The sequence below is a fragment of the Bos grunniens genome, chromosome 19 (assembly GCF_055505025.1).
Source record: "Bos grunniens cultivar Pamir isolate PY7600 chromosome 19, Bosgru_T2T1.0, whole genome shotgun sequence".
Classification (NCBI taxonomy): Eukaryota; Metazoa; Chordata; class Mammalia; order Artiodactyla; family Bovidae; genus Bos; species Bos grunniens.
In genome coordinates this window covers 39327280-39354128 of record NC_141183.1, presented here as the reverse complement: position 1 = coordinate 39354128, position 26849 = coordinate 39327280, and the positions used below count along the sequence as shown (strand labels likewise).

The 26849-nt window shown below is 41.9% G+C and overlaps 2 protein-coding genes across 2 annotated transcripts; both read right to left on the bottom strand.

Annotated features, from left to right (window-relative positions):
• Positions 1-214: 214 nt before the first annotated feature.
• LOC147352299 (olfactory receptor 3A1) lies at positions 215-1162 on the bottom strand. The gene has a single exon (XM_086360993.1). The coding sequence runs from the start codon at positions 1160-1162 to the stop codon at positions 215-217; it is 948 nt and encodes a 315-aa protein (XP_086217119.1).
• Positions 1163-12603: 11441 nt separating this feature from the next.
• On the bottom strand, positions 12604-20837 carry LOC147352298 (olfactory receptor 3A1-like). The gene is made up of 2 exons (XM_086359654.1): positions 20820-20837; positions 12604-13545 (listed from the first exon to the last, which is right to left on the bottom strand). Exons 1-2 carry the CDS (start codon positions 20835-20837, stop codon positions 12604-12606), a joined length of 960 nt encoding a protein of 319 aa, XP_086215780.1.
• Between the last annotated feature and the right edge of the window lie 6012 nt (positions 20838-26849).

The window sequence follows — 26849 nt, the reverse complement described above, 5'->3', positions numbered from 1 at the left end:
AATTTGTCAAGGAGACAGACCAGGCAGAACCTACCTGTCCATTGCCTATATTGGGTAGGGCTCCTATGCACATTATCCCCAACCCCCCCCCCCAAAAAAATCCAAAAGCTCAGGAAGATAGAGAAGGTTCTGAACCATTTGTCCCAATTACTGGCCCCAGAGAATTTTTCCTTTAGTCCAAAAAGAGAAAGGGAGAAATTGACACAAGACCTCATCACTCCAGTGACCACCTCCCCTTGATCACCCGCCGGAGGGCACCCTGAACATCAGGGTTCCTGAGGCTGTAGATGATTGGATTCAGCATGGGGTTGGCTACAGTGTTAAAAATTCCAACAGCTTTATCCTTAACTGAAAGCTTGGCTGAACCTAGTCGCATGTAGTTAAAGATACCTGAACCATAGAATATGGCAACCACAGTGAGATGGGAGCCACAAGTGGAGAAGGCTTTCTTCCTGCCCTCCACTGAGCGAATTCCTAGAACCGCAGCTGCCACGTGGATGTAGGAGGTGACAACAAGAGCCAGGGGGGTACCTGCCATTATGAAACCCACGCCAAAGAGCAGCAGCTCATTGAGCTGGGTGCTGGAGCAGGAGAGCTGGAAGAGCTGTGGGAGGTCACAGTAGAAGTGGTTGATCACATTGGGACCACAGAAGTTGAGTGTGGATATGGCTACAGTGTGGGTCAGTGCATTTGAGAAGGCAAAAGCCCAGGACACAGCCACCAGTATCCTCTGGACTGTCTGGCTCATGCGGGTGCTGTAAGTGAGGGGTCGGCAGATGGCCAGGAATCGGTCATAGGCCATGGCTGTCAACAAGAAGCAGTCCACCCCAACCAGAAGGTGGAAGAAGAAAAGCTGTGTGAGGCAGGCTGCATAGGGAACTGTGCGCTTGTGGGACAAGAGACGACCCAGCATCGAGGGAACAGTAACGGTGATGCACCCAATGTCCAGCACTGATAGGTTCCCCAGGAAGAAGTACATGGGGGTGTGGAGTTTGGGCTCCACCAAGATGGCTGCCAGGATGCTGAGGTTGCCCCCGACAGTGACCAGGTAGGCAAAGAGAAAGAGTACAAAGACAGCTGGCCACAGCCCTGGCGTCTCCACCAAACCCAGCAGGATGAACTCAGTAACAGCTGTTCCATTGGCCCTGGGTTTTGGCTGCATTAGTTCCTGCAAGGAAATATCCAAGAATATAAGGAATAATTATTCTTGATATATTCAAAAAGAAGAAATAGACTTCCTATGTCCTGAGCCCTCTACTAAGTTCTCCCTTTCCAAGTAAGGACTTTCCCAGCACCCAGTCCACACCATACTCATTAACTCACAACATTTGCTACAACATTCTCAGCTACATGGAATCCTTTCACCATGTAAACATACATCAAATGATCTTATTATACTTTGACAGTTTTACTTGTTGGTTATACCTATATTAGGCTAAAAAAGTAACATTTTATAAGCTTAAAAAAACTGAAAAGTCAAGGAATAGACCTAAACTAATATAGGAATTTAGTATATAATACAAGCAGCATCTTAAAGGAGTGGGAACAAGTATTATTCAATAAGTGCTTATGAGGGCAATAATATAGCTATGCTGGAAAACTATAAGTCATATACATACCTCATATATTTTCCAAAAATAAATTCTAAATGGATCAAAGTTTTAAATGAAGTGTTAAGCCATTAAAAAGAATACATTTGAATCAGTTCTAATGAGGTGGATGAAACTGGAGCCTATTATACAGAGTGAAGTAAGCCAGAAGGAAAAACACCATTACAGTATACTAACGCATATATATGGAATTTAGAAAGATGGTAACAATAACCCTGTGTACGAGACAGCAAAAGAGACACTGATGTATAGAACAGTCTTATGGACTCTGTGGGAGAGGGAGAGGGTGGGAAGAGTTGGGAGAATGGCATTGAAGCATGTAAAATATCATGTATGAAACGAGATGCCAGTCCAGGTTCGCTTGGGTGCTAGAGCACTGGGACGACCCAGAGGGATGGTATGGGGAGGGAGGAGGGAGGAGGGTTCAGGATGGGGAACACATGTATACCTGTGGCGGATTCATTTTGATATTTGGCAAAACTAATACAATTATGTAAAGTTTAAAAATAAAATAAAATTTTAAAAAATGCAAAAAATAAATAAATAAATAAATGAAGTGTTAAACCACAGAGTTATTGGGGAAACGGAGAATTTAATAGTAGTAGTGCAAGGACTGAACTGAACTGAAGTGCAAGGATAACTCAAAATATAGAAAAACTTTTAATAATCAAGAGTAATGTCTCAATTATTTTAAAATTCTGGCCAACTGGCTAAATGCACCCACTTCTTCCCAAAGCTCATTCTCTGCATGCTTCTAGATTAGGGTTGGGCACAAGGGGAATTTGCATAATATCTGTAAGGCAGAAGTGAAAAGGAGAAAGGACAATTTGGCAACATCTTTCAAATTATAAATGTATTTTTCTTTTTACCTGTCAATTCCATGTCTGGAAATTTATCCAACAGATATATGGTCACAGAAATGATGGTCACACAGAAATGATGCCTGTGTGAGCTTATTTGTTGCAGCATTGTTCATAATAGCAAATAACTAGAAATAATCTATCTGTTCATTATTAAAGGGGTTACTAAGTTAATTATGGAATATTTTTCCAAAGGAATATTATGCAGCTGTAGGAAATAGCTCTATCTGTGCCGATTGGAAAGATATCAAAGCAGTATTATTAAATGTAAAGTACAGCTTGTAGAATACATATACCATATACCTTGCTGCCAGCTCTTTATTTTGAAAAAGTGGTTTGTTCAACGTTAAAAAAAAATTGTAAACGAAATCCTAAAATAGATTGGGAGAAGCTGAAGGAATTTATATTCAGTGGAAATTTTAGACTACAGAATATAAGTGGTAGGAAAATGGGCCTCAAATGTGTAGATATTCTCAGTGAACTCTTTCGAAGAGGACTCAAACATCTCTTAGCAAATATTTTAACACAACTCAGTGAGATGGACTTAATCAAGTAAGTATTGTTGCTCTGAGTGTATATATTAGGATAATCCATGAACATTTTTGTTAGATAGCTCAGCACTACCAGCTCATGCAAAGATAGTAATGTAGTCTTGCACTGTAGTTTTAATTGAGATGATGAAAGTATGCTTTTAATCCAGTTACTTAAAATTTCATATTATGCTAGTGAAAGCTATTTCTGTTAGGTTAGGATCTTTGTTTCTTTTGGTTCTGAAATTGTTCATATCTAAGCTACATCTTCTGGTCATAACTATAAAAACAACAGCTTAGGGGTCTGCTGTACAGGTCCAATGGGAATTTGATTTTTGTCACACTTGAAAGTATGAAGTAATTATTTTTGTTCTTTTTAGACCATTTTCAAGTTTAAAAATGATAAAAATGCAGAAACATACAAATGGGTCTGATTATGACTATTTCTTAGAAACCTTTTACTGACTGCCCTTTCTTCCTTATCCAACCAGAGAAAACCTTTTAGGATGAGATAACAGAGAATTGCCATTGGAGAAGGCAATGGCAACCCGCTCCAATACTCTTGCCTGGAAAATCCCATGGACGGGGGAGCCTGGTGGGCTGCCATCTATGGGGTTGCATAGAGTCGGACACAACTGAAGCAACTTAGCAGCAACAGAGAATTAGGGCTTCCTTGGTGGACAGAGGAGCCTGGTAAGCTGCAGTCCATGGGGTTACTAGGAGTCGGGCATGTCTGAGCAACTTCACTTTCACTTTTCACTTTCATGCACTGGAGAAGGAAATGGCAACCCACTCCAGTGTTCTTGCCTGGAGAATCCCAGGGACGGCAGAGCCTGGCGGGCTGCCGTCTATGGGGTCACACAGAGTCGGACACGACTGAAGCGACTTAGCAGTAGCAGCAGCATGCTTTGTTGTACGGCAGAAACCAACACAACATTGTAAACCAATTATCCTTCAACTAAAAATAAAAATTAAAAAACCCCCACAACTCTGTGAATATGAATTGAATTGTATGCTTTAACTTGGTGAAGTGTGTGCTCAATCACTCAGTCGTGCCCAACTCTTTTCGATCTCATGGCCTGTAGCCTGCCTGGATCCTCAGTTCATGGAATTTCCCAGGCAAGAATACAGGAGTAGGTTGCCATTTCCTTCTCCAGGGGATCTTCCCGACCCAGGGATTGAACTGACAGAATTCCCTTGGAAGCTTTCCCTGCTAATAATTACAAGGAGACTTACCCTGGGCTACAACAGTGTGTAGTTTTAAGTACTTTGCATGTGGTTAACTCATTTATTCCTCACAACCTCCCTATGAAACAGATACCATTTTAATCTGCATTTTACAGAAAGAACATGAGTCACATATAGCAAGTGGCTGAAGGCAAGGTCTTAACTAGGATATGCTGACTTTTAACCTGTTCTTAACATTTACACATACCATCAGGACACCTCAAGGATCATAAAGCCATGTCCTTCTCCAGCAACTCTCTCTCAATGTATTTCTTTTTTTTTTTTTTCTCTCAATGTATTTCTGACCCATTCTCATGACTCAAAGACTTACTCTCATACTCATGATAGCTGTGCCCTTGTAAATCCCAGTCTTGCCTTGTAGGCTGCAGTAGCTCAAGTCCAAATCAGTGCCTTGGATGGATCATGACCGTGATCAGCAGCTGCCCCCTGATTTTCCTTTTTATTTTAAACCATGTCTTGAGATTGCAAACTCTGTGAGTTCCTAGATTCCCACCTTTGCTTATGCTATTTTCTCTGTATTGAATGTCTTTCTTCCATGTCACGTGTTCAAAATCTTCATGATTCAGCTCAAATGCTGTCTTCCTCCAGAAACACTGCCCTGATCTGTGCCCATTTTAAAGTGATATTTACATCTTCAACATTACCATTACCCTTTAATTGTAGTCTACGTGGCACTAAGCACTCTGCCTTCAGCACAGTCATTTAGTGACTTAGTCATTTAGTAATTTAAGGATGAGATTCATGGCTGACTCAACCTTAGGAACTACATGCATAAACTCATTGTAATTGTGCATCATTTTGTAAATAAATGAATAGCCGCACTGGTTGACAAAGAGGTTTTCTGGCCAAAAGGGCCTCATTGTGGGCTAAGGTGGTAAGGAAAGGATTTGTGGACAAGTGTGAATTGTGCTAGACTTTGAAGGATTGACATGATTTGGAGGAAGTCGAGTCGAGTGAAAGGCACAGGGAGACTGCTGTAGGGATAGGGTTGATTCCTCCATTTGTCTCGATAGGCATGCAGTGGTTGTAGCATCCATGCACTGACATATAGCTCTTTGTATGAACACATATTTTCTACAATCAGAAGAGGGACTCTTCAAAAACAAGTAAGTTGTGAGCCAGAATACTATGCTCTCCTAGTAGCTTCTGTCCAGCCCTCAATTAACAAGGAACGAAACTTACATACAGTCTCCTAAATTCTGGTTGTTCACCAGACTAGCTGTCCAGGGCTTCAGTGGCTGATGGAATCACAGGTATAATCCATTAATGAGGTGAACCTTCTAGATCACCATTCTTGGGGATCTGTATGAGTCCTGGGCTTCCCTCATTATGCTGTGACCACTCCCTGCTCTGAAATTCCAATAGGTCCTTCATGCTATAGAGTTGGTCTCAGGGATCTGGTCAAGTTGCCCAGTAGGAATTGAGTTCTGGGCATGGACATTGAACACTGAATAAAATCAGAAAAGAAGCTTTATCTTAAAAAGAAGGAAGAATTGGTAACGGTGCCTGGAAGTGAAACCTCAAGCTTTGGATCATAGTCCCAGCTTTTCCACTCACCTGATATGTCATCCTGTGCAAGTCTCTTTATTTTTGCTTTTGAGACCTTGGTTGCTGCATCTGTAAAACCAGGAAGCTTGACTTAGTGACCACTGAAGTCCCTTCTCTGTTACATGGGAGCAGACGGAGGGTCATGTAAGAAGTCACTTTGCTATGGCACAGAGGCCAGCGAGGTTTCATGGAAAGGGCTGTAAAAAGGGGATGAGAATCTGTACAAACTCAGTCTTCCGCTACTCTGGGGAAAAGAAAGGGGCCATATGTACAGAAATGAGATAAAGAGAGGCTGAGGCCATCTCTGTCATGGGACTTCTCCACCATGGTGTTGTCCCCTTGAGACCTCGAAATTAGCCCAAGAAGGGGAAGGAGGCAATAGGGAGAGCTAAGGACAGGTACACAATACAAGCCCTAATAAATACTGCAGGGGCAAATCAGTGGTGCCTCATGACTCTGTTGACTTAGAATTTTTTTCAAACATCTTCATTGCCATCCCTCATATTAATTTATGTAGCTGATTAGGGCAGCTGTCTTTATAACTCTGTTTAACAGATGGGGACGAAGGGAGCTATTGCTTTCCCAAATTCATGAGGGAACTAGAGGCAGAGCCAGGATTGAATCTGGGGTCCCAGGTTGCAAGTTTTGCTTTCCCAGATGTCTGGTCGAAACAGAAGCTTGGGGGTATAGACCAGCTGACTCCTGAACCCCACGATGGAAACCCAAGAAAGGAGACAAAGGCTCCTTTTTCTGCTTCAAATTTGTAACAAATCTTCAGAAAGAAAATACATTCCCACCTGGGGCTTATTAGCAAAGGCTACACACTCTTGGGGATCCTATAATGATCCTGAGGGTGGTAGAAGCTGAGGATCCCCCTGGGAAGTTGCCCCATACCGTAATTTTCTGGGCCAAGTCTTTAGAAAATGAGAGTCTACTGTTAGAGATGACAGAGATTGAAAATTGGAGAGGCTGTGTAATGCAATCCCTGGATTCTCATGTCCTCCTCAATTAATTACACCAGAGCCCATATGACAGCGCACTCTCTGTAGTAGCCTGCTGGACTTTGTAAAGGAATAGACCTGCTCATTCAGTTACAAACAGCTACTGAACCCCATTGAACCCCAGTTTCCCTATTTGGAAAATGGGTAATATTCTCTCTCAAGGTTGCTGGGAGAATTAAATAAAGTAACGCACATAAAGTTCCTATTAGGAGACCACCGATGATGTTAGTAGCATGATAATAACATTTATTATGGTGTGTACATGACACTACACCATGAGCTTTATATACATGGAATCTCAACCAACCCTTACAACAATCCTATGAGGTAAAAATTGCAAAACTTTTTGTTCTGGTTCTGTGAAAAGTGCCATTGGTGATTTGATAGGGATTGCATTGAATCTGTAGACTGCCTTGGGTAGTACAGTCACTTTTACAATATCGATATTCTTCCAATCCAAGAACATCAAGTGCACCTTATCCCAGGGCCCCGGCTCCTCTCCCACTCCAAGTGTCAGCCCACCAGACCTGGCGCCAAGAGGGATCCCCTCAGATGCAGCTTCCCCCCACGGGCAAAACGGAACAGGAGGATACCTGCAGCCTTTGCACCCAGGACCTGGATAGACTACTATGGTCACCTACAGGGCTCCTGCGGTTTTGGCTACCAAAGACCCCCACAGTTTTTGCCAACACTAACTTCAGTAGGAAAAGCTACAACAACCAATGTGCTTCTGCACAGCAAAGGAAGTAATCAATCAAAGGCAACCTACAGAATGGGAGAAAATATATGCAAACCCATATTTGGTGGCTTCCTGGATGGCTCAGTGGGTAAAGAATCCATCTGCAATGCAGGAGACACAGGAGAAGAGGGCTCGCTTCTTGGGTCAGGAAGATCCCCTGGAGATGGAAATGGCAACCCACTCCAGTATTATTGCCTGGAGAATTCCACGGACAGAGGAGCTTGGTGGGCTATAGTCCATGGGGTTACAAATAGTCAGACACGACTGAGCAACTAAGCCCATGTATCTGATAAAAGGTTAATACCCCAAATCTGTAAAGATCGCATACAACACAATACCAAGTAAAAGCAAAAAGTCCAGTTTTGAAAATGAGCAACAGAGCGGAATAGAAACATTTTTCCAGAAAAGACATCCAGATGATCAACAAGTACATGAAGAGGTGTTCAACATCACTAGTAATCAGGGAACTGCAAGTCAAAACCACAGTGGTATCACTTCATATCTGTTAGTATGGCTACTGTCAAAAAGACAAGAAATAACAAATGTTGGTGAGGATGTGAAGAGAAGGGAGCCCTCACACACTGTTGGTGAGAATTTAAATTGGTATAGCCATATGGAAAACAGTATGGAGTTTCCTCAAAAAATTAAAAATAAAACTGCCATATGGTCTAGATCCTCTGTCCATGGGATTCTCCAGGCAAGAATACCAGAGTGGGTTGCCATTTCCTTCTTCAGGGGATCTTCCCCAGCCAGGAATCGAACCTGAGTCTCTTATGTCTCCTGCATTGGCAGGCAGGTTCTTTACCACTAGCACCACCTGGGAATCCCAGTTACATACCCAAAGGAAATGAAATCATTAGTAAAGAGATATCTATGCTCCCATGTTCACTGCAGCATTATTCGTAATAGTCAAGATATGGAGACAACCTAAATGTTCTTCAGCAGATAATTAGATAAAGAAGATGTACACAGAGGAGTAGCATTCCACCATGAAAAGGAAGGAATGCCTGTCACTTGTAACAAAATGGGTGGGATTTGAGGGCAAGCTCAGCTGTCCATGGACTTCTCCAGGCAAGACTACTGGAGTGGGTCGCCATTCCCTTATCCAGGGGATCTTCCCAACCCAGGGATCAAACCTGCATCTCCTGCATTGACAGGCAGGTTCTTTGCCACCAGTGCTACCTGGGAAGCCCTAATTAATCCCATTTAACCTTAGTTACTTTATAAAGACCTTATCACCAGATACAGTCACATTGGGAGTTTTAGGGCTTCAACAGATGAATTTTGGTGAGACATAATTCAGTCCACATCATGGATATTAAACATTTGAAAATATATTCAATTTAATGTGAACATCAAAGAGATGCATATTGAAACACTCATTGGTAATTTTCAACCTTTATATTGTGAAAAATTAGAAGCATTTATTTATAGCAGTTGACAAAGTTATGAGGATGAAGTGATTTCACTCACTATTGGAATAACAGAATAGTGCAAATATTTTGTAGAATAAGAGTGAAATACATAGAAAAAAATCTAAATTTTTACTTTACTCAACTCAGGAATTTTATTAATTAGAACTTATGAAAATGTTTCCAGGATAATAGAAACTCATCTCTGAAGAATAGTTTTTACATCATTGGTTGTAATTGCAGTAAATCTAGAAACAATCTAAACTCCATCAAAAGGAATACGGTTGCATATTTTTGAGATTAGTTGTTTGTCAGTTGCTTCATTTGCTATTATTTTCTCCCATTCTGAAGGCTGTCTTTTCACCTTGCTGATAGTTTCCTTTGATGTGCAGAAGCTTTTAAGGTTAATTAGGTCCCGTTTGTTTATTTTTGCATTTATTTCCAATATTCTGGGAGGTGGGTCATAGAGGATCCTGCTGTGATGTATGTCAGAGAGTGTTTTGCCTATGTTCTCCTCTAGGAGTTTTATAGTTTCTGGTCTTACATTTAGATCTTTAATCCATTTTGAGTTTATTTTTGTGTATGGTGTTAGAAAGTGTTCTAGTTTCATTCTTTTACAAGTGGTTGACCAGATTTCCCAGCACCACTTGTTAAAGAGATTGTCTTTAATCCATTGTATATTCTTGCCTCCTTTGTCAAAGATAAGGTGTCCATATGTGCGTGGATTTATCTCTGGGCTTTCTATTTTGTTCCATTGATCAATATTTCTGTCTTTGTGCCAGTACCATACTGTCTTGATAACTGTGGCTTTGTAGTAGAGCCTGAAGTCAGGTAGGTTGATTCCTCCAGTTCCATTCTTCTTTCTCAAGATCGCTTTGGCTACTCGAGGTTTTTTGTATTTCCATACAAATTGTGAAATTATTTGTTCTAGCTCTGTGAAGAATACCGTTGGTAGCTTGATAGGGATTGCATTGAATCTATAAATTGCTTTGGGTAGTATACTCATTTTCACTATATTGATTCTTCCAATCCATGAACATGGTATATTTCTCCATCTATTAGTGTCCTCTTTGATTTCTTTCACCAGTGTTTTATAGTTTTCTATATATAGGTCTTTAGTTTCTTTAGGTAGATATATTCCTAAGTATTTTATTCTTTCCGTTGCAATGGTGAATGGAATTGTTTCCTTAATTTCTCTTTCTGTTTTCTCATTATTAGTGTATAGGAATGCAAGGGATTACTGTGTGTTGATTTTATATCCTGAAACTTTACTATAGTCATTGATTAGTTCTAGTAATTTTCTGGTGGAGTCTTTAGGGTTTTCTATGTAGAGGATCATGTCATCTGCAAACAGTGAGAGTTTTACTTCTTTTCCAATTTGGATTCCTTTTATTTCTTTTTCTGCTCTGATTGCTGTGGCCAAAACTTCCAAAACTATGTTGAATAGTAATGGTGAAAGTGGGCACCCTTGTCTTGTTCCTGACCAACTCCTACAGCTCAACTCCAGAAAAATAAATGACCCCATCAAAAAATGGGCCAAAGAACTAAATAGACATTTCTCCAAAGAAGACATACAGATGGCTAACAAACACATGAAAAGATGCTCAACATCACTCATTATCAGAGAAATGCAAATCAAAACTGCTATGAGGTACCATTTCACACCAGTCAGAATGGCTGCAATCCATAAGTCTACAAGTAATAAATGCTGGAGAGGGTGTGGAGGAAAGGGAACCCTCTTACACTGTTGGTGGGAATGCAAACTAGTACAGCCACTATGGAGAACAGTGTGGAGATTCCTTAAAAAACTGGAAACAGAACTGCCTTATGATCCAGCAATCCCACTGCTGGGCATACACACTGAGGAAACCAGAAGGGAAAGAGACACGTGTACCCCAATGTTCATCGCAGCACTGTTTATAATAGCCAGGACATGGAAGCAACCTAGATGTCCATCAGCAGATGAATGGATAAGAAAGCAGTGGTGCGTATACACAATGGAGTATTACTCAGCCATTAAAAAGAATACATTTGAATCAGTTCTAATGAGGTGGATAAAACTGGAGCCTATTATACAGAGTGAAGTAAGCCAGAAAGAAAAACACCAATACAGTATACTAACGCATATATATGGAATTTAGAAAGATGCTAACAATAACCCTGTGTACGAGACAGCAAAAGAGACAATGATGTATATAACAGCCTTATGTACTCTGTGGGAGAAGGAGAGGGTGGGAAGATTTGGGAGAATGGCATTGAAACATGTAAAATATCATGTATGAAACGAGTTGCCAGTCCAGGTTCAATGCATGATACTGGATGCTTGGGGCTAGTGCACTGGGATGACCCAGAGGGATGGTATGGGGAGGGAGGAGGGAGGAGGGTTCAGGATGGGGAACACATGTATACCTGTGGCGGATTCATTTTGATATTTGGCAAAACTAATACAATTTTGTAAAATTTAAAAATAAAAAAAATTTAAAAAAGAGGAAGTCAAAAAAAAAAAAAAAGAAATGTTCTTAGTCCAAACTGAGATGTTATGTAAATAATATGCCTAGTTTCAAAAGACTTAGTATGAAAAAAGAGATGTAAAATACTTTGATAATTATTTGATATCATTTGATAATTTTATATTAATGAAATAATGTTTTGGATATATTGGATTAAATAAAATATGTATTAAAGATTTTTTTAAGAAAAGTCCATTAAAAAATCATAAAAGATTAAAAAAAAGGAATAGGGTTAATCAAATTATGATTAGCTCATAAAGTAACACTAGGCAGTCATTAAAATGGATTAAGTAAGTTTTCAGATATTTAGCATGTAGAAAATCTACCGTGTAATGTGTAAACATAAAACATGGCATATATGCCTCTATTGATATGAATATACATAAATATGTTTATGTTGATATAAAAATACCTAAATATATTTACGAATGTATAAAAAAACTAAAAAGGTAAGTACCAAATTCTTAACAGTAGTTTCTTCTGGAAAATTGCATTATGAAGAGTGAGGACAGAGAGGATAAAGGTTTTGATTTTACACGCATAAAATTTTGTTTTCATTTCTATAAACATGATTTTTAAGAAAATTTTTAAATCAATGGATATTTCTATTTTAGAAAAATAGAAAGAAAGAAATGCCAAAGGAAATATAAATTCTCCACTGTTAAAAACCCTAGAATCTTGAAGTATAGGCAGGGTACTGGAAATCAGGGTCTCAAATTATACTGTACTAGGTCTGGGTCCTTGTGTAAAAGCAGGTTGGGAATGCTGCTTTCAGAGCAAGCCTGACAGGAGGATGTGCTAATACTTGGCACCAGGCTGTGACTTTCCATATTCCAGTCTAGATAGAATCTCTGCTGGTGTATTTTGGGGAACCCCAGCAGGAAAAAACTACAGGTTCTTCCTGTAGGGTCATGAGCCTTCCAGAATATAGAACTACCTGGGTTCCATCTCCATCTGGAGTGTGATGGGTAGCTAGGACCAAATGGCAATGAGTCAAGAGCTCTGGTCTACAGAACCTACACATCTATTATCAGCTCGAACCTCCTTGAGGAACAAGAAGACTCACTTCCTAACAAAAGTCAACTTGCTCAAGATCTAGGAAGGACAGGGACACTTGCTATGGTTTCACCCTCTCGAGACATCCCTCATGCAAAAGCTCGCTTCCCCATGAGCACCCTCCTTAGGGCGCCCTGCACATCAGGGTTCCGGAGGCTGTAGATGAGTGGGTTCAGCATGGGGCTGATGATGGTGTTGAGGATGCCAATCCCCTTGTCCTTGTCTGAAGCCTCCACTGAGCCTAGCCGCATGTAGCTGAAGATGCCTGTGCCATAGAAGATGCCCACCACAGTGAGGTGGGAGCCACACGTGGAGAAGGCTTTCTTCCTGCCCTCTGCTGAGCGGATCCGCAGGACAGCAGCTGCCACATGGATGTAGGAGGTGACAATGAGAATCATAGGTGCACCTGCCATGAGGACACCCAGACCAAAGAGCAGGAGCTCGTTAAGCTGGGTGCTGGAGCAGGAGAGCTGGAAGAGCTGTGGGAGGTCACAGTAGAAGTGGTTGATCACATTGGGACCACAGAAGTTAAGTGTGGATATGGCTACAGTGTGGGTCAGTGCATTTGAGAAGGCACAAGCCCAGGACACGGCCACCAGTATCCTCTGGACTGTCTGGCTCATGCGGGTGCTGTAAGTGAGGGGTCGGCAGATGGCCAGGAATCGGTCATAGGCCATGGCTGTCAACAAGAAGCAGTCCACACCAGCCAGGAGGTGGAAGAAGAAAAGCTGTGTGAGGCAGGCTGCATAGGGAACTGTGCGCTTGTGGGACAAGAGACGACCCAGCATCGAGGGAACGGTGACGGTGATGCACCCCATGTCCAGCACTGATAGGTTCCCCAGGAAGAAGTACATGGGGGTGTGGAGTTTGGGCTCCACCAAGATGGCTGCCAGGATGCTGAGGTTGCCCCCGACAGTGACCAGGTAGGCAAAGAGAAAGAGTACAAAGACAGCTGGCCACAGCCCTGGAGTCTCCACCAAACCCAGCAGGATGAACTCAGCAACAGCTGTTCCATTGGCTCCAGATTCTGGCTCCATGGGTCCCTATAAGAAGATATCCCATAGGGGAAGGGATCAGTCTTTCCAAGTTAGTTGATCAGTAGAAATATATTGACTCGCTTTCAGATGTAAAGCCTCAGAGTAAATTCCCAAGTGTCCTAGTGGGTATTTTCTCTTTCAGGCCACACCTCACTCATTAACCTTCTCTGTCTTCAACTCAGTGTCCTTACCCAGCGTCCAGGTGAGTTACCTGCTACCATAGCTACATTGGACTTCCCCCCTTCCTCGTGAAAGATAAAAGTCCCTTTCTTCCTTGGATCCCTAGAACCAAGGAAGGAGGCTCTCCCACCACCAACAACCCATATAAGAAGATTTGGGGAAAACTTAATGCTGAAGTAAAATTGAACAGATAGTAAAATAGAAAGGACTAGAACTGATCGTGGTGTTGTTGTTTAGTCACTAAGGCACATCTGACTAAGACACAGACCCATGGACTGTGCCTGACAGCCTCCTCTGTCCGTGGGATTTCCCAGGCAAGAATACTGGAGTGGGTTGACATTTCCTTCTCTAGAGGATCTTCCCAACCCAGGGACTGAACCCTCATCCCTGGGGGGATCTTTACCATTGAGTCACCAGGGAAGCCAGAATTGACCATATTTATAAGGACTTTATAATTTATAATTGCCTTATAAATATATTACAAAGAGATAAATATCTGGCCAACATCTAGGCAAGGAAAATATAAAGGTACATAAAATTAGGAATTAAAAGGGCCAAAAATAAATAAAATAGAAATGGAACACTATTTGTTCCTAAGTTTGAACAATCAATTCAAGAGTAGTCCCTAAACCAAATAAACCAACTGAAAAATGGAAAAAATGATTGATAATGTACTTCCATGTGTAGTCTCCAGGCTCATATGCTTCTTTGACAGATTATTTTTTTAATAATTATAATATAAATTGTTTTAAAATTACAAAATATTAAAGCCTCCCAAATTTATATTTTTAAAGTTAGCAAATCCTGATATTAAAATGTAACAATGGCACCAAAAAAGAAATTATTCTACACTACCCTCGTTTGATACTATGTATGTAAAAATCTTAAGTACAATACATGAATCTGCCATTATCTAGGAGATTTTATAGCAGAGGATGGTTTAATATTGGTAAATCTATTAATATTTTGTAGGATATTAATTTGGAGAAGGCGATGGCACCCCAGTCTAGTACTTTTGTCTGGAGAATCCCATGGACAGAGAAGCCTGGTGGGCTGCAGTCCATAGGGTCGCTAAGAGTCGGACACCACTGAGTGACTTCACTTTCACTTTTCACTTTTATGCACTGGAGAAGGAAATGGCAACCCACTCCATTGGGTTCTTGCCTGGAGAATCCCAGGGACAGGGGAGCCTGGTGGGCTGCCGTCCATGGGGTCGCACAGAGTCGGACACGACTGAAGCAACTTAGCAGCAGCAGCAGCATATTAATTGGCTTAAAAAGAGGAAAATTTTATAGAGGCAATTCTTAAACATCTGCACATATACTGGATGTAGACAGAAAAGAAGAAAAAGAGAAAAACACACTTGTAGTTACTTGAAATGAAAATATATCACTTTATGTTATGGAGCATATCCATTGCAAATCTGAATCATTCATAATGGCAGAATAGTAGTGATATTTGTATTAAGATCAGGAGCAAGTAAAGCTATGGCTTTTGCTACTTCAAATATTTCTCATTCTAAAAGTTTTGGGCAAAGGAAAATAAAATGCTTAGGTAAAAAAAACAAGAAAGAAAAGAGTAAGTTGAGAACAATAACATTGCCTCAATAGAAGAAAGAAAAAACTTGGAGACTTGTGGATTTATTAAGATATTAGCAAGTTAAAAAATAATTATACACAAGTCAATAGATTCCTTACACACCAACAAAAGTCAGTCAGGGTTAGTTGCTCAGTCATGTCCGATTCTTTGTGACCCCATGGACTGCAGCCTGCCAGGCTCCTCTGTCCATGGAATTCTCCTGGCAAGAATACTGGGATTCCCTTCTCCAGGGGATCTTCCTGACCCCAGGGATTGAACCTGGGTCTCCTACATTGCAGGCAGATTCTTTACCATCTGAGCCACCAGAGAAGCCCATATGCCAACAATGCTGCTGCTGCTGCTAAGTTGCTTCAGTCGTGTCCGACTCTATGTGACCCCATAGACGGCAGCCCACCAGGCTCCCCCGTCCCTGGGATTCTCCAGGCAAGAACACTGGAGTGGGTTGCCATTTCCTTCTCCAATGCATGAAAGTGAAAAGTGAAAGTGAAGTTGCTCAGTCGTGTCTGACTCTTAGCAACCCCATGGACTGCAACCCACCAGGCTCCTCCATCCATGGGATTTTCCAGGCAAGAGTACTGGAGTGGAGTGCCATTGCCTTCTCCAAATGCAATTGTAGGGTGAAATCTTACAAAATGAATCAGATTACTTTCATAATAATATATCTTTCAATGTTCTATTTTCTCTAAATTCCAGAGATCTTTAAAGGCCAGCAGTAGTAGCTCAGTAGTTCCTCCCATCATATTTCCACCAGATTCAAGGTGCTCAAGTCCCTTATATAAAATGGCTTAGCACAGTCAGCCCTCTGTGTCCATGGGTTTTGCATCCATGGATACTGAGAGGCAAATGTTTACAACTTTTTAAACTGTACTAAGGTAATCTTACCAGGAGGAAATTTTTAGTTAAAAGGGCCAGCTTCTCTTTGTCAAAGGAAAATATATAGCTATAATGTAACAGAAGAAGAAGATGTTAAGAAGAGGTGGCAAGAATACACAGAAGAACTATACAAAAAAGATCTTCATGACTCACATAATCATGATGGTGTGATCACTCACCTAGAGCCAGACATCCTGGAATGTGACATCAAGTGGGCCTTAGGAAGCATCATTGTGAACAAAGTTAGTGGAGGTGATGGAATTCCAGTTAAGCTATTTCAAACCCTAAAAGGTGATGCTGTGAAAGTGCTGCACTCAATATGCCAGCAAATTTGGAAAACTCAGCAGTGGCCACAGGACTGGAAAAGGTCAGTTTTCATTCCAATCCCAAAGAAAGGCAATGCCAAAGAATGTTCAAACTACCACACAATTGCACTCATCTCATACGCTAGTAAAGTAATGCTCAAAATTCTGCAAGCCAGGCTTCAACAGAAGATGAACTGTGAATTACCAGATGTTCAAATTGGATTTAGAAAAGGCAGAGGAACAAGAGATCAAATTGCCAACATCTGCTGGATCATGGAGAAAGCAAGAGAGTTCCAGAAAAACATCTACTCCTGCTTTATTGACTATGCCAAAGCTTTTGACTGTGTGGATCACAACAAACTGGAAAATTCTTAGAGATGGGAATACCAGGCCACCTGACCTGCCTCCTGAGAAATCTGTATGCAAGTCAAGAAGCAACAGTTAGAACTGGACATGGAACAACAGACTGGTTCCAAATCAGGAAAGGAGTACGTCAAGGCTGTATATTGCTTATTTATCTTATATGCAGAGTATATCATGCAAAATGCCTGGTTGGATGAAGCTGGAATCAAGATTGCTGGGAGAAATATCAATAACCTCAGATGTGCAGATGACACCACCCTTATGGAAGAAAGTGAAGAAGAACAAAAGCACCTCTTGATGAAAGTGAAAGAGGAGAGTGAAAAAGTTGGCTTAAAACTCAACATTCAGAAAAGTAAGATCATGGCATCCTGTCCCATCACTTCATGGCAAATAGATGGGGAAACTATGGAAACAGTGACAGACTTTATTTTCCTGGGCTCCAAAATCACTGCAGATGGTGACTACAGTCATAAAATTAAAAGACGCTTGCTCCTTGGAAGAAAAGCTATGAAAAGCTACACAGCATATTAAAAGGCAGAGACATTAATTTTCCAACAAAGGTCCGTCTAGTCAAAGCTATGGTTTTTCCAGTAGTCATTTATAGATGTGAGAGTTGTACTGTAAAGAAAGCTGAGTGCCGAAAAATTGATGCTTTTGAACTGTGGTATTTATGCCTGGAAAATCCCATGGACCGAGGAGTCTGGTGGGCTACAGTCCGGATCGTAAAGAGTCGGACACGACTGAGCGACTTCATTTGATTTTTGCATTGGAGGTTAACTCTGTTATCCTCCTGCATGGTCATTTCTCTACAGAGCGTTCCACTATTCTTCTATTCACTATAAATGGCTTCAGGACAGATTCAGGCCTGACTCAGCTTTGTATTCTCAGTGCCTATCATCACACTTTGCATACAGTAGGTACTTAACATTTCTGAAATAAGTAAATAAATGAATTCGGCAACCAAGAACAAGGAGTTGGGAAAGGATTTCTGAATGAGCTGGAATTTATGCAAGAAAATGAAAGGTTGATATGATTTGAAAGAGATATGGGTTTTAGTGAAAGGCAGAGCAATACTGCTGTGGGAATTGCCGATTCTTTAGCTAGATTGGACATCAGGAACAATTAAAGTGAAAGTAAAATCGCTCTGTCACGTCAGACCTTCTCCAGAGGATCTTCCTAACCCAGGGATCGAATCTGGGTTTCCTGCATGGTAGGCAGACACTTTACCATCTGAGCCACCAGGGAAGTCAGTTAAGCAGTAGTTAAAACAATCCTGGTCACTGACACATTTTTTTTCTTGAAATAGCCCCAAAATCAGGAGGGTCAGACCCTGTGAATAAATAAGGCTAGGCAAAAAGCGTGCTCCCCAGGTGGCGCTAGTGATAAAGAACCTGCCTGCCAGTGCAGGAGATGTAAGATATGCAGGTTCGATCCCTGGGTCAGGAAGATCCCCTGGAGGAGGAGTACAGTACACCTCACAGAGATGCCACGGAATCCTCACTCTTAGTGGTGAAGCTTACTTACTGCTACCAAGATTCCAGGATGATCACTGGGCTGTTCATCTAAGAAGTCCATCTTAAACAAGATCACCATGATAACCTTAACTGAAGAGGTTCTCCTAGATTATGACTCTTGGGTGTTCAAAGTGAGCCCCAGGCTGTCCATACTGAGTGTTTACGGCTCCCTGCTATGATGTTCCAACTAAACCCTTTATGCATCTGATAAGGAAGGCTCAATCAGGCCTTCTGATGGAGGGGTCTGGTCCATGGTTGCCTGAGGAATGGGTCCAGGAAAACTAGATTTGATGAATGCCCTCCTGCAGAAAGCTGGCTTCATCCAAGAATGACAAGCATTGGTAAAGTGGCCTGGAATGGGAAGTGTCAGCTCTTCCCTTCACTTGATGTGTTACCCAGAGTTAAGACTCTTTCTCTACTGAATCCTCTGTGAAAGAGATCTGACTTGCTTGATAACAACTCAAGTGCCTTCTCCATTACTAGGGAGCAGAGGGGAATCCTGGAGAACACTTACCCTGTTACAGGTACAGAAGCCAGGGAGGTTCCTGGTGAAGAGGGTGCAGCACTGTGCAGGCCCTGGCCCCGGAGAGCAAGGAAGGGGCCATATATAAGAAAACAGGTGAAGGAGAGATGAGATCACCTGTGTTGTGAGGCACTACCCACTGCAGTGTCACCCCTGGGGCCCTCAGAAATTAGCCCTCCCAGGAAGGGTTGGGGTTTGGGGAGCCACAGACCAATAAGCAACCCAAGTCTCTGCTGAGCTCAGTAATGATGCTTCACAACTTTGTGATGTTTCTGATTTCCTCAAAATGATATCCCATCTGACTCCTTGCTCCACCTCTCATGTGGCTTCCATGGGGTGACTGGGGGATGTTATTAATCCCATTTATCACTCAAGGGCAGTGAAGTCCAAAGAGGTTTCCAAAGTCACCCATGGAGCTAATGGTAGAGCTGGGATGAAACCAGAGTCCAGACTGAGAGATTTGCTTTCCTAGAAGGACAGCTTTGAGCAGAGTGCAGCCGACTTCCCAGGCTTGCCTTGACTTGGGGATGAGAAGAAGCACAAGAAAGGAGGCAAAGGGGAGAAGCCTTCTGCAAACTCAGTTTCCTAAGGCATCCTCAGGAATGCAGTGCCTTCTCCCTCGAGACTTGTTAGTGGAGGCCACTGGGATTGCATCTTGGAGGGTCCCGTAATGATTCTGGAAGTAGCAATAGAAAAACTGAGTTGTATTATGCCCACCCTTGACTCAGACAGTAAAGAATCTCCCTGCAATGTGGGAGACCCAGGCTTGATCCCTGGGCTGGGAAGATCCACCAGAGAAGGGAAATCCCATGGACAGAGGAGCCTCGTGGGCTACAGTCTATGGGGTTACAAAGAGTCAGACATGACTGAGCAACTAACACTTTCACTTTTTTTCCTTCATGCCCACCATAATGGAGAACTTGCACTGGCTTAACTGTAGAACCCCTGGTCCTCATGCTTTCCCAGGGCAACCTGATGCAGCATGAAAAGCATGGATGTGGTCTGCTGCTGCTGCTAAGTCACTTCAGTCGTGTCCGACTCTGTGCAACCCCATAGACGGCAGCCCACCAGGTTCCCCCGTCCCTGGGATTCTCCAGGCAAGAACACTGGAGTGGGTTGCCATTTCCTTCTCCAAGTCATGAAAGTGAAAGTGAGGTCGCTCAGTCGTGTCCAACTCTTAGCGACCCCATGGACTGCAGCCTACCAGGCTCCTCCATCCATGGGATTTTCCAGGCAGGAGTACTGGAGTGGGGTGCCATTGCCTTCTCCGTGGATGTGATCTATGGACTCGCTTCTCCAGTTCTTAATGGTATGACTTAGGACTAGCTGCTGAAGAACTCTGAAGTTTCCTCATCTGTAAAATGAGAACAATATCTTGACCACTGAGGGAGGGCTGGTCTGAGAATTAAATGAAATTCAACATACTTGAAGTCCCTGGGGAATCTGGGGATCAACAAGTAATAATAATAATAGCAATCACTAATATTTTCTACATTTTAATGTGTTATCTTCCTTAATCCTCCCAATAACTCTGATGTAGCTTTGTTGTTTGCCTCACAGTGCAGAGGAGGAAACTGAGGCTCAGTGAGGTTTAGTAATTTGCTTGATGCTGCACAACTAGGATGTAACAGAGCTGGATCTCAAACCCCATAATATGGTTTCAACAACTTTCTAGAAAACTTTCCATCCTTACTGGAGTGGGTTACCATTTCCTCCTTCAGGGGATCTTCCTGACCCAGGGATCGAACCATGTCTCTGCATTGCCTGCATTGGCAGGAAGGTTCTTTACCAGCTGAGCTACCAGGGAAGCCCTCTCTTCTTCCAACTTCTTCAAAAAGCACCTACCGCCATGTCATATGCCCCGTTGACTCTGTCTCTGCTGCCTAGATGGACTCCTATATTGGTGCCAACCTTTTTCAGCTCCTTCATGGTCAACTGTACATGATGCCTCTGCTTACAGGATATTAGCCATTTGCAAAAGTGTTCGTGGGTGTGTTTCATTTTCCGATGCTTACTGTCCATCTCATAATTGCCTGGTACTTGTCATGCCATGGATGAGCTTGAGGCTTTCTGTCCAAGCTGTGCTCATTTTATCCAAGCCCAGTTCTCAACTCTGGGCTCTAATTCTAGCTAAAAGCTGCGGCCAGCCATGGTATGACTCTCTTACTGTCGCACTAAACTGCTCATGCCTGCCCTACGAGGCATCACAACATGTTTTTTAAGGTATAGTAATTAAGATTGTGCTGTATCTGAGCAAAACAAGAGAACTGGCTTCCCTGATGGCTCAGTAGGTAAAGAATCTGCCTACAAGGCAGGAGACGAACACAGATTTGTTCCTTGGGTCGGGAAGATCTCCTGGAGAAGGAAATGGTAACCCACTCCAATATTCTTGTTTGGGAAATTCCATGGACAGAGGACCCTGGCGGGCTATGGTCCAAAGAATCACAAAAGAGTCAGACATGACTGAGCCAACTGAGCACATCAGAGAAATGAAGCAAAAGAACAAATTAGAGAGTCTGAAAATAATATGCGGGAATTTGGTATGTGACATGGGCATCCAGCAGAGCAGTAGGAAGAGGACATGCCTTTCAATAAATGATTCTGGGGTAATAAGATAACCATAGGAAATATGACATTACTGTCTTTCTGCATGCACAAAAATTAGTTTCAGGAGGATGAGATACTTATATTGAAAATTAAAGATGTTCAAACTGTAAAAATAGTCAATGGAATACCTTCATGCTCTTCTAGGAGTTCAGTCATTCTTAAAGAAGTTCAAAAAGGGACTCCCATGGCAGTCTAGTGGTTAAGACTCCACACTTCCAATGCAGGGGATGCAAGTTCAATCCCTGGTCTGGGAACTAAGATCCCAAATGCTGCATGGTATGGCCAAAAAATAATTTTAAAAAAGAAGATAAAAAAAAGAGAAGTACAAAAAACGTTAGTCATTTTTAAAAGACTGAGAGATTTGCCTGCATTAAAATGTCAAAATCCCTACACATCACAGGATAATGTTTAAATACAGTTACAAATTAAAAGAGACTTGTGGACTTCCCTGGTGGCCCAGAGGTTAAGAATTCGCCTGCCAATTCAGGGGACGTGGGTTCGATCCCTGGTCTGGGATTATTCCACATGCCTCAGGGCAACTAAGCCCATATACACCAACTACTAAAGCCCAGGTGCCCTAGAGCCCAAGCTCTGCAACAAGAGAAGCCACCACAATGAGAAGCTACTGAGAGTAGCCCCACTAGCTGAAACCAAAGAAAAGCCCACACAGCAACAAAGACCCAGCACAGCCAAATATAAATACGTACATAAAAATGTTTTAAAAAGTAAAAGACTTACAATATGTATATAGCTCTCCTAGAGTATCCAACATATTTCCAGACTTCTACACTCAATAAAAAAAATATATAATGGATCCAATAGAAAACAAAGGATATGAACAAAAGAGGAAACACAAATGGCCAGTGAAAGGAAGTTCAGCTTTATTTGTGATCTACCAAATGCAAATTAAAATCACAGTTGAGACACCATTTCACACTGTATCGGTCTAAATAAGAAATGAGATAAAGGATATGAACAAAAGAGGAAACACAAATGGCCAGTGAAAGGAAGTTCAGCCTTATTTGTGATCTACCAAATGCAAATTAAAATCACAGTTGAGACACCATTTCACACTGTATCGGTCTAAATAAGAAATGAGATAAATGGCAAGTTTTAATGAGAATATAGAATTTTAAAAAATCTTATACACAACTGCTAAGACCCTAACGTGGTATAAGTCCTTTGGGAAACAATTTGAATTTATCCTTTAAATCTGAAGACACACAAACTCTATTTCTAATTAGCAATCATAGAGAAGTTCTTGCATGTGTACCAAGAAATATATACAACAGTGTTCACAGAAGCAAAATATCTTGAAATAGGAAAGAAATGATAAACTTTGGTGTATTAATAGCCTGCAATGCTATACAGCCTTAAAAAAATAAATGAACAATAGTTGTAGACACTAATATGAGAATCATACAAACATAATAATGAAATAAACAAGTCAAAGAAGAATAACTATTGAAAGACCCCATTTATATAAAGATCAAATATAATGGTAAAGTCTAGATGATAGGTATATGGGTGTTCACTGTACAAGTTATAAACTTTACAATGTGCTCTAAAATTTTTACAATAAAATATTAGGGGAAAACAGTCTTTTATTTTTTAAAGATTTTTTTTTAATGTGGACCATTTTCAAAGTCTTAATTTCATTTGTTACAAAATGGCTTCTGTTTTTGTTCTGGCTTTTTGGCTGAAAGGCATGTGGGATCTTAGCTCCCCAATCAGGGACTGAACCCTCACCCCCTGCACTGGAAGGTGGAGTTTTAACCCCTGGACCACGAGGGAAGTCCCAATCTGTCATTAAAGAGAAGACCTGGCTAAATATCTTGCTATCAAATATACCAGTTTTTATTACCTTTCAAACTACTTCTAGGAATCTGTTCTAAATGTAGAAGAGCCATAATAAGGGGACATTTTAACTTATCTACCAATAAGGGAATAATCAAGAAAGTTTTATATTCACCATCCCTTTATTGAAACACTCTTCCTTGACTCAGTGTGAATCTGGAAGTGACGCTAGGGAGGAAATGGCATCAGGAGATGAGGTTCCCTCTGATATTCTAAGGGGCTTCCCAGGTGGCACGTAAAGAATACACCTGCCAAAGCAGTAGACATAGGAGATGAGGGTTCAATCTTAGTCAGGAAGATGCTCTGGAGTAAGAAATGACTACTCACTGCAGTATTTTTGCCTGGAAACTTCTAGGCACAGAAGAGCCTGGTGGGGTACAGCGCATGGGGTCGCAGAGTTGGACACAACTGAGTACACACAGACTTGCATTGATATCCTCCCCATTATGCTTGGACTGGGCATGTCAGTGCCCTGCACCCTCTTCTGGGAGGCTCTTCCACCCTTCATGCCAACTGACCTCAGCAAGACCTTCCGTCACTGCCATATTTGTCTAACTTCTAAGGTGAAGTAACTCATTCTCAAACTGAGAATACCACTGCTGATGCAACATTGTTACATAAGTGTTTTATTTATGAAACATGTTAAAAATAAAAATGAATGCCCAAAGCATTATTAATGAAATAAAAAATAATCAGAAAGAGAGACATTTAGCATTTTTTATCTAGTTGGGACTTGTAGCAAGGTAGTAACGGGTAGTAAAAGGTTCAGTTTGGGTCCTGGAACCTAGAAGTTCCCTTCTGTGGACAGCTGTCGGTAGAGATGTCAGCTCTTTCTAATTCCCTGTCAATGTCTCCTTGGCCTCTGGCAGTCCTGAGTCACTGTGAGGCTCTTCCACTGATTCTGCAAAGAACTTCTCTCAAACTCGCTAATGAGAGCCAGTGGGAAAGCATTCTCTTTTTTTTCTTTCTTTTTTTTTTTTTTTTTTGAGTCAAAATTGAGATCCAGATCACTTTATTTCATCCCCAAAGTGGCCTAGTGAAGTCAGACTCAACAGCCAGCTGGGATTAGAAGTAACTGAAGTGAAAACGATATCCTAAACTGCTGAGACATAGCAAGAAGAGGGCTGGTCCACCACACCAGAGTGCTTCTCGGGAAGTTAAATATCTCCAATAGCTCACCAAGAAAGAAGTGACTCTGACACTAACTAGGAGTCATTAATATTCTTTTAAATGCCTCAAGCCACTTTAGGAGCAAAAGTAGAGTGGTCCTGGTCTAGAAGATACTCCAAACCTTTATCTTCACTCATGAAGTTGAGAGCACAAAGCTAGAAAACATTTAGGGTCAGGACAGTGGAGGGTCTGGAGTAAGGTACAGGATGGAGGAAGGGCAAGATATTTGTTTGAGACTAGAGGAAGAGCTGGGTTTGAGGATGGCAGTAGTGACAGGCTGTGTGAGGCGACCTTGTGAAGTGATGGAGGGGGCGAGATAGAAGCAAATCCTGCTCCAACTCCCCCCACCCCCAGCCCTACAAGGCTAGGATGTCACAAGTCACTGCTGATCCTCTCCCAAGATGGTAGGTTGGACTAAATCAGAAATCCAAAGTCCCAACTCCACCTCCAACGCAGTGTAAGCTTAACTGCCTTTTAAGACTCTCTGAGATTTATTTTAACTCCATGAAGTACAGAGATGGTTACAAGGGGGAGAAGGATAGGGGGAAGGGATAGGCAGAAGTTTGGGATCAACATGTACCCACTACTATATTTAAAATGGTAACAAAACAAGGACCTACTATATAGCACAGGGAACTCTGCTCAATGTCATGTGGCAAGCTGGATGGGAGGGGAGTTTGGGGGAGAATGGATATGGCTGGGTCACTTTGCTGTGAACTTGAAAGTATCACAACATTATCGATTGGCTGTACTCCAATATAAAATAAAAAGTTTAAAATTTACCAAAAAAGGGAGACTTAAAAATAATGTCAGTTCACAGTAATTGCTCAAAAATATTTTTGTTAAATGAATGAATGTTGCCATGTCCATGAAGGTCATACTTGGAAACATTTTCAGAAAAGTCCAAAATGTTTTAAAGATACTAGAGATCATTATGTCTGTTTATCCAGCTTTGGCTCCCCCTGGAAAGTCTAATTTCTGATGCCTCCAGGGTAACAATTGGGAGGAGAAAAATCCCACTGTGAGGGTGATGTCACATGAGTTGTTTATCTCCTTGTCTCTGTGTCCTTCATAAGCTATCCCCACTTGGAGGTCTTTGGGCCAGCATGATTGTCCCCTGCTGTTTGCCCAAGATGTGTTCAGCCCCTTGACTGGGTGGGTGCCAAGACCCCACACTGCATGCTCCCAACTTGGATTTCATACAAGCAAAGTAACGGCTTCTCTCTTCTCCTGAAAAAAAAAAAAAAAAAACCAGTGGGACTCAGTCCCTTGAATGTAAATGTTAGAGACAGGGAGAAGTCAGCTTTAACCAAGGTTTAAAGCCTCACTAACTTGGAGGGGAGCAAGGCTGTTACCAGATAGTTAAGTCCAGAGCAGATTTAGAATGAAAACCAGTTCCTATCTGGAGAGATGGAGCTGATGGTCAGAACACGTCCATGCAGAAAAGGTCAGACCATTAGATGGAGGTTGATCTGTTGTGGACTTGACTTTATTCTCAACATTAATCATTAGAAAACATTTTCCTCTGCTCATGCCTTACGCCTTTTGCCCACCTCCCACCCCCACCCTACCCTCCCCACCCCCAGCCCAGGAAGCTTCAACTCCAGCCTCTTCCCATTTGAAGTAGACTCCATGTGAGTGACTTCAATATCCATCCTTCAGCCAGAGGTTGTGGTGGATCACTGTGTGTTTTATTAGTGTGATCACCCAGGGGTGGGAAAAGAAGGACATTATCTAAGTGATCAAGCATGTGGGCAGGACACAGCACCATAAAAGTCTTTAGCCTCATGTGGCCACCAGGTCCATGATAGCGTGTGTGTTGGATGATATGCAGTTAGAACCAGGAGACAGAAGAGCAAGAAGCCATGTGGCGGTGGAGTTGGAGAAGAGAATTCCGAGTCTTGGTGTCTGCTTCTCTGGCCTGTGAGAGAGCTCAATTGGGCATCCAGGGAGGTGGCTGAGTTGGGTATCCACTCACCCCACCTGGATCTGAAGCCTGGAAACTTGTGCTGCTCAAAAGCTCCTTGTACACTTTTCTTATTCAGTAGAAGGTCAATGCTTTGGAGCCCAAACTTGGTGTTCTGTGATGACCTAGAGGGGTGGATGGTGAGTGGAGTGGGAGGGAGACTCCAGAGGGAGGGGATATATGTATATATAGAGCTGATTCACTTTGTTGTGCAGCAGAAGCTAACGCAACATTGTAAAGCAATTATACTCCAGTTGAAAAAAAAAAAAAAAAGGTCTGATTCTCCATTTGTCACCATCGGCACCTTCTAGCTTTACTTGTTCTACTGCCGGTGGGAGAGA

Excerpts from the sequence above, each read along its gene's own strand:
- LOC147352299 (XM_086360993.1), bottom strand. The coding sequence starts at position 1,162 with ATGCAGCCAAAACCCAGGGCCAATGGAACAGCTGTTACTGAGTTCATC.